Genomic DNA, 8,749 nt, shown 5'->3' on the forward strand with positions numbered 1-8,749 from the left:
TCTAAAATTGTCATCTGCACTGCCATAAAGGGTGCAACAATAGTGTGTGAAAAACAATCATCCAGGAAATTCCACCTTGCTGCACAATGTTCAGACCAAGGGTTCATTGGACTTCAAAAGTGAATAGCATTAAAGAACCAAGTAAGAGCATTAGCCTATTGAACTAATGGGACCACATGTAGACAGAAAACACCAAAAATGACAGTAAAATGTGTGGCTAAAAAGTAATCCTGTATCTTACAACATATATGCAAAGGACCAGTTTCCCTTGAAGCACCCAATAAGAAATGATGGATTAAAAGTCTAGAATTCTGCTCTATAATACAGTAGCAACTAATCATATATGGCTATTTAAATTAATAAAAATTAAATGCAATTAGAAATTCAGTTCTTCAGTTGTACTAGACACATTTTGAGAGCTCAGTAGCCACATGTGGCCAGTCATTGCCATATTGAGCAGCAAAGATACTAGAAATTTCTATCATTACACAAAGTTGTATTGGACAGTACCGGTCCAGAGGATTCTGACTATTGGGTTAGCATCATTTTAAACATCCGGCCTTAAAGAGATGATGGGGAACATAGCACATCTGCCAAATGTGATGATCCATGGCAGGAAATTATGGTGGAAAGGGAAAAAAATTTCCACTCTTGGAATGGGCTAATATAGTGTTGACATTTTACTACAAGAAATATTCTTAGACAAGCAGAAATATCTTGGGCTAAAATGGAAACAAGTTAGTAGTTACTACTAGTTGAATACCTTATCATACTCCTTTAAATGGTCATAAAAAGTACCAGCCTCTTGTCATCTGTTAGTGGCTGATTGGACTTCATCAGTCATCTTTCAAATACTATTCATCTATCCCTCACTTCCTGCTCCCAGTGTTCTGCTTTTTTGAATAGTAACAAAGGATTTTTGCCTATATGTTTAAATAAATAGAACTCCATCAAAAAAAAATGCAGACTCTTCCCATTTTACAAAAAAAGGCAAGAGCTTTATTTTAAACAAATCTTCAGTTGTGTGTTACACCATGTCCATATCTAAATCAAAAATCATAATGATAATGCAAAGGAAACAGAGGGTTTCATAAAAGCACATTATCCAAATATTACTCTTGGCCAATGCACTAACTAAATACACAGTGGATGTGAAAGGTACAGTATGGCACTTAAATAAATAAGAGCAGAGAGAAGCAAACATATTCACAGTCCAAAGCAATAGGTTTTTGAACCTTTGGTATATGTCTCAAATAAGCATCCATGAACACATGTTAGCCAATAGTGTTTAGCTCAGATTTCTTAAGCCAGTGATTTTGTGTTTGTTTCAAAAATAACTGATAAAATAATAAACCAGGATTAATGTGGGCTGATTAAGGTCTCTGGTGTGAGCACACAGGTAAATCCAAACCATGGCAAAATGAAATGCAGCTGTGTTACATAACATAACTATATAATAAAATGAATGAAATATACCAGTTTGAAATTCTGTGTCTAGGGTAAACACCCTTAATATTAACAACAACAGAAAAAATTAATGCTATCCAAAGTCCACAAGCTGGAAGGCAGAAATACCCCAAAGCTCATAACCACATGCCTAACAGTGCACAACCATCTCACAGAAGTGCTATAGTTGCATATTGCAGTTCCCTCCCTCCCACCCATCCCCTGCCCCTAATAAACAGCACCAGTGCAGTTTGAGTTAAAAAACTGGAAATATCAAGACATTCCTAAGGTTTTCATAATGACTAAGGGCTAGTCAGATGGGGCTTTAATGCAAACCGCTGTCATGGCCATTCCCCAAAAATCACCCCATGTAATTCCCTCTAGCTTGCAGATAAACCATATTAGGTTTACTGTAAGGCCAGATTCAGAAAAAAACTGGCATGCTATCCTGGGTTGAAGGAGAGGGGCATGCTGATGGGGGAGGTACATGAAGGATGCCTCAAGGATGTTTGTCCTGCAGCCCAGGATGAAGGGATGTGTTGAAATAGGTCACAGATCTTGTACCAGTGAAATATTTGACTCATGCCATTCACCAAGATACAGAGCTCAACAAGCTCAGTCCTACTTGGAAGCTGTGCAAGTCCACTGTTACCGGGATCAGATTGGGCCATAAAAGAAAAGGGCCCCCAAAAGTCCAACTCATCCATCTCATCACTTTACACAACTATCCTTGTGGAACCCATGGTGTGTCATGCGGTCAAGGTTCTACTTTCTCTCCTCTTCCACTGATACAGCCTTACCCTACACCTCAAAGGTGAGAATCACAAAAATGGGGGCCAACAGAGCCACTCTCCGAATAGTCACTGGCCTCGGGGCTACCTGTCACCCACCAGGCCTTTCCAAAACCTGCCCTTTCACACATAGGCAGAGTCACTGGACTGAGTCCTGCCAAAATTGGGAACACTGACCCTGGGCAGGTCCTTGTTGCGGATCTCATAGACTGACTTCCTCTTGGCTTGGGCCCCTCGCACAGCCAGCTTGATCTTGCGCCATCCCAGGTGGTTGAGTTCAGCCAGGTTGAGCACAACGCAGATGCCACTCACAGCAAACATGAACACTAAAAAGACAGTCTTCTCAGTAGGCCGGGACACATAACATTCCACCTCCTTGATGCAGGGGTAGCGGTCACACTCATACAGCCCTGGGACACTGAAGCCATAGAGAAAGTATTGGCCCACCAGAAACCCAATCTCCAGGGCATTTCGGAACACCACTTGGATAATGTAGAAGCGGGAGATGCCTTCCTGCCTCCGGAGCTTGGATCGTGCTGCAGTGCGCAGCCCGGATGGATGTGGGGTCAGCTCCTTGACCTCTAAACAGTCTGGCTCTGTTTCCTTGCTGGTGTTCTCTGTGTTCTGCAGCACCCCATTGACAATGGCGTTTTGCAGCTTCTTATCTTCTCGTTTGCCACCACCACTGCCCCCACCCCCAGCTCCTCCAGGAACGCCCATGGACTCAGGGGCATCTCTGTCCAGTGCAAGGAAGACAGTAGAGTAGCGGCGTTCTCGCTGCTTGGCAGATTGGTGCACAGAGTAAGTGATGAAGCAGAGACTGGGAGTACACACCATTATGATCTGGAAGACCCAGTAACGAATGTGGGAAATGGGGAAGGCGCGGTCATAGCAGGCCTGGTTACAGCCGGGCTGCAGGGTGTTGCAAACAAACATGGTCTGCTCATCGTCATACACGGTCTCCCCCACAATGGCCACAATGAGGATCCGGAAGATCACCACCACAGTCAACAGGATCCTGAGCAGGGGAAGAGCGATTGAGAGAGATTCTTACCGGCTGAGTCACTGATTTAGGAACCCCTGGCCCTGCTGCCCTGCTCTGGGTGTTTTCCAGCCTTTTGGCTGGGGAGCTGTCCACGCCTGCCTGGTACTGAGCTGGGAATCTAGGAAACCTTTTTGTCTCTTACCTTTCTGCTAGGTATACTGGGAACATTTTATATTACAGGGATCTCAGGTGTATATATATATATATATATCTAGATACTGAACATTTACAACAGATTTCATCTGTGTACATGGAATGTACAGAGGCACAAAACACACCTTCACTCTGAATGTGACAAATGAACATGGAATATCTGAACAGAGTACCTGTTTCAAAGTCTACACAGAGGGTGTATATAACTACACCAAGTAGATATTTCGTTCATTTTGTGTGGATATTGAATTTAATGCTTTATATAAACAGATAGCTATGAAATATATATCCATATATACATGAATATTGTATCTATATGTGTGTGTATACACATATATATATGAAGACACAGAAGTATCAATTGGGTGGGTGGTTTCTGACGCTGTGTATATCTTAACCGCCAAACCAATTTAGCTTCCTAAGTATTTGTTGGGAAAAGATACATCTGCTAGGAAGAGCGAATCCAGCTGCCCATTTGCCCTTCTCTGTCCAAATACAATCTTGCCTTCCTTGTAGATTCTATTTAGGGAACCGGATGGAGATTGGCTCCGACACAGGGGAGTGGGGGAAGCGCGACTGAGCCAACAAGTCCTTTCCTTATGGGAGAATAGTGAACCCCTGGCGGTGCTCCACAGGGAAGGGATGGAGGGCTGACCGGGGGCAGCTGGGGAGGAGGGCATCGCTGGCATCGGGTAATCCCTTGGTGCTGGGAACACAGACGCGCGGACAGAGGACAATGGCGAGGGGGTAGAGGATGGGCTGGGGGCTGTTGGGGCTTGGTCTGGACCGGAGAGGGGCCGCCCGGGGCCGCCCGACGGGGCCCGCGGCCGGCCGGCTCGGCGCCCTTACCTCCCGATCATGGTGGAATGCTGCTGCACCGCGGCTTCCAGCAGCCTCTCCAAGATGGTCCATTCCCCCATCGCTGTGCATCCGGAGGCGGCAGACAAAGACTGGGCAGCACGGGGCACGTTCCCGCTCCTGGCCCCTCCCCGGGCCGCACCTCCCGACTGGAAGCAATTGCCCCCGATTAAAGAAGTAAACAATTCTTTAAAAATCCACGAGTCCCCTCTCCCTTTTATTGTACTTAAAAGAGGGAAGTGAGGAAAGGAATCCAAGCGCGCCCCGACTGATGGGGCAGCTGGCGCGGCCCGGGGAGAGGGCACGAACCTCCCGCGCCGTCCGGGGTGGCGGCGCGCCGGTCCGCCAGCTCCTGCCCGCGGGGGAGAGTCTCCGGGCGCCGCTCGCCCCGGGGCTGGGGCCGGGGAAGGTGCGGACAGCGGCCCCGCGCCTGGCGCTTCAGCGGGCGCCGGGCGCTCCCGCGCTGCGTCCTGCCAGGCCCGGGCGGAGCGCGCGGAGCTGCCTGCCGGGCTCGGGAATCCGCGGCCGCCGCCTCTAATCCGCCCTTAAGTAGTCTCCGCCTGCGTCACGCCAGGTCGGCGGAGCTGAGCCGAGCGCAGCGGGCGGCTGTCGCTGCGCTCGGGGCCCGAGGGGCAGGGGACGCGCGCAGGGGGCGGGGTGAGAGTCCCGGGGACCCGGCGGGGAGTGGGGTGACTTCGAGAGGAAAGATCGAAGCGCCTCTCGGGGCTTCTCCAGGCGCCCAGGTGGCCTCACCTGACCGCCAGCCCCCGGCGGGAGGAGGGGCAGCCGGGAGCAGAGGCGCGGGTGAGGGCGGAGGGGCGTGGGGAGGCAGGCTCGCCTCTCCGCGCGTCCCTCGTCTCACGCTTCTAGCTGGGGTAGGCAACTGAAATTCCCTCTCGGATTAGAGACGCTGTAGGGGGAAGAAGAGTGGGGGGCGACAGGAGGACACTTTTAAATCTCCCTTGGAGAGGACTGCGTGGCTGAGAGGGAGCCTGCGTTCGGTACCTCCGTGGATCCGATGCCGGGGTGAGGAAGGCTTGGTGAGAGTCCACTTAGGCTGACGCTTAACTGCACGTGTGAAGCTGCGTCTGCGGATGGGCGCCCGGGCCAAGTCTGCACCAAGGAGGTGCCTAGCGAGAGCGGGTGTGTGACCGTGGTTAAGGTCTCGCTTCCTCCGGCGCCAACCCTGAGGCTCTGCTATTTTTTAAAAATTTTTTATTTATTTGTTAATGCGGAGGAGGAGGTTACTTCTCTGGGAAACTGTAGTCTAATCTGAACTTCAAGAGGCCCAGTATAATACTAGCAGAACCGAAGCCGCTGCCAGCCGCACCCTGCCTCCCCTTTCCTTATAGGGCTTCGGCTTTCTCCCCTCGACTAGCAGATCCTGGTTTCTGTTTTTAAATTTACCTTTCAGTCTTCAGTTCTGTCTAGAGCAACTGCTTAATTGGTCATTAGAAAATTGAAACAATCGCACCAGGCTGCTAATTAGCTCAGGGATCACTGTTAAGAGGCACGGTAGTTTGGGAGTGTTTAATATACATGCACCAAAAGCACAATGGGTAAGTAGTTGTCATCCTTTTAAAAATGCAACTGTCAAAAGGTTGCTACCTTATTCCAGGTATATAATGCAGCATTAATTATCCACAGGGATCATAGTACATATGTGTATTCCATAAGCCACACCATGATAAGCCTTCAGTTCTAGAGCAACCAAGGTGGCTGGGTAAGTGGTGGCCTAGGAATGGGAAGAAGGGCATGGGTTTGAGTCCACTCACAAGGCACTTCTGATAAAACAACCTTTAAAGGCAAACCCAACTTCAATGTGGGAGGGATCAGTGATCAAATCTTCTAGGCCTGACACCTTTACCCAAGGAAGCAGCCTCTCACTGCAAAGTAAAAGGGTTCACTAAAAATGAAGAAAAGTATAGGTATAAATGAAACATTAGGCTAAAGCAGGTATTCCTCATTTCCTGCTGGGCAGGGAGGAGGTGCAAAGATGAGGATGATGGATGTGTATCTTGTTATCCAATTGGCTTCCAGAAGGAATTGTGATCCCCCAACTCAGACTTGGTGTGTTTTCGCAGATGTCTCTCCTTCTCCCTTAGGACTTGGGTCTCAGGGTGCCCTCCTTCTCTGGCAGAAACTTTCAGAGTAAAGGCTCTCAGGCAAGGAGTGAATTAATGAGAAAGGCTCACAGGAAATCTGTTTAACATATTTAAATGTCCCTAAATAAGCTATACAATTCAAAGTCTTTATGATCTATATATGTAGCTTAGGTTGCAGGAAACACGTTGTAAATGTTCTTAACAATGTAGTTTCTAAGCAGCAGGCTATGACTGCACTGTCAATAGTTAATTTATTATTTTGAAATATATTTAATTCAACAGATTCAACATATGAACACATATATACAACACATGTATAAACAAACAAGAACACTTATACACAGAACCTATTTTTAAAAGTCTCATCTATTGGATTCAGTAAACTTTTTTTTATAAAACCTTATTGCCACCGCACTTTGAAAACAAATAACTTTTAATTTTTAAAAATCATTCATAACTGTTTTATACTTATGTTGTATTTCCTTTTTTGAGCCTTATCAATGCCACTTTTAATTAATAATTTGCCCCAATAGTGCTACATTAAATATAAAAGGTTCTGTGTAGAGCTTGGCATCTCTGAGTTTCCTCAGAGTATTGTCTCAACTAGTTAGGTTTGTACTGTCTCAAACTCCCCTGTTGATGATCCCCATTTAAATGGACTGGGAAGTTCTTTCCTTTAGCCCTTATTTAAAACTCATTTTACTCTATTAAAGCAATGGTTTGGGATGAAAAACAATGGAACTCATAGAACAAATTGTGTTTTGCATTAGGCCATCTGGGGAAGCTTACTAAAAATACAGAAGCTGGGGTCCCACCCAAACCTGCTAAGTTAAAATCAATGGAGGGCAGATTTAAGTACCTGCATTTTTATTAACTTCTTGCCATCATCTCTGATAACAGTAAGAATTGAGAACTTCGGTGTCTGTGATTATTAGGGCAGGAATGAACCTTAGAAATCAGGTAATCCCGTCCCCTTGTTTCATAGGTGTTTAAGTTGCCTAAAGTCATACAAGTTAGCTAAGGAAAGAGCTATGAAGAAAGGGATATTTAAGAATCCTAGAGAAGAGGACCAAATAATTTAAAAGGATGGTAAATGTGACCTTTGAGGAAGGAAAAGATAATTATGGTGGTTTGGATCGTGTGGACATGACCACCTGCAAGCATCTAAAGGGAAATAATACCTGGATGTTAGCTTTGCAAAGCCATGTCTTACCAAAGAGTAATAATACCTCCATTAATAGAGCAGGAAAATATTATCCACATCTAGAGGGGGAAACTATAATGGCTCACAGCAAAGGGCATTGTTGAATATTCTGATACAGGGAGAGAACAGAGTTACCAACAATGATCCAATCTACTACATGGGTATATCTGAATTTGCTCTTATCCTTATATGTGCTTGGAACTTCATTCTTTTCTCAACCACAGATTCCCAGGTGAAAATGTTAGCTTTGCAGCTTCAAACATTTTGTAAATTTGGTAAATGAAACTGCCTAGGAAATTTGTACAAAGTGTAAGAATGAATCTATTGACCTCTCCTCTACTGGACCATAAATTCTTGGAGAGCAGAGGGCATGCTTCCTATGTCATGTGCTTTTCATAGTGCCTGTAGCGTAGTGGAAACTTAAGTTTGTTGAAGAAGTAAGGGTAGTTACTCTGACTTTCTATCCTGCTCAACCTGGGAAAGCTGCAGTTCCCTGAGAGATGTGGGTTCCCTGGGACTCCCCAGGGACTGTAAGTTACATTCAGACTGAGAGGAGAAAGGGGTTCAGTTTTGTCTGGTGAAAGTTCCTACACTCTTGGGGTATCCAGGACCCCTCATTAGAAAGCCTTCTTTCTCACTACCACCCCTGTACTCTCACTCTGTGGTGCTCTCACTCACTGTGGTCTCAACACCCACAGAAACAGCCCGGAGGCTTCTGCTGAGCACGCAGCCTCGGAGAGGCAGCCTAGGAGAGCCGAAGAGCCGATTGCAGCTCTAGACACAGAGGCTCCAGAAAGTGCCGGCATCTGTGGCCTTCTGGGGTTTTTGTGGCTCAGGAGGCACAGCATTCAGTTTGGGATTGGTCTCTGTGTTAAAGTCTTCCACATTTCATTCACAAACAGCTAGGATTAACTGAGCTTTATCTCCCCCAGTAGCTTACTTACATCTGTTTCCTAATGAAACCATCAGATAAATTGTCTTTGAGGGGCAAACCCAACCTGTAAAAGAACATAAGCGGCAAATGAAATCTACTCCTTGCTGCACAGTGATTTTTCTCTCGTGTGTCCTTCCCTATGTTTAAGCCCCAGCTCAAATGTTTAGCAAACACTTTAATTTTTGTTGTCCAGACAAAATTTACAGAGTAATA

The 8,749-nt window shown here is 46.2% G+C and overlaps 1 protein-coding gene across 1 annotated transcript; it reads right to left on the minus strand.

Moving 5' to 3' along the window:
* Nucleotides 1-1,673: 1,673 nt before the first annotated feature.
* On the minus strand, nucleotides 1,674-4,799 carry GJD2 (gap junction protein delta 2). Its single transcript, XM_057488046.1, has 2 exons — nucleotides 4,285-4,799; nucleotides 1,674-3,255 (listed from the first exon to the last, which is right to left on the minus strand). Exons 1-2 carry the CDS (start codon nucleotides 4,353-4,355, stop codon nucleotides 2,361-2,363), a joined length of 966 nt encoding a protein of 321 aa, XP_057344029.1. The 5' UTR covers nucleotides 4,356-4,799; the 3' UTR covers nucleotides 1,674-2,360.
* Nucleotides 4,800-8,749: the final 3,950 nt, after the last annotated feature.

This window comes from Manis pentadactyla, chromosome 11, assembly GCF_030020395.1.
Source record: "Manis pentadactyla isolate mManPen7 chromosome 11, mManPen7.hap1, whole genome shotgun sequence".
NCBI classification, from domain to species: domain Eukaryota; kingdom Metazoa; phylum Chordata; class Mammalia; order Pholidota; family Manidae; genus Manis; species Manis pentadactyla.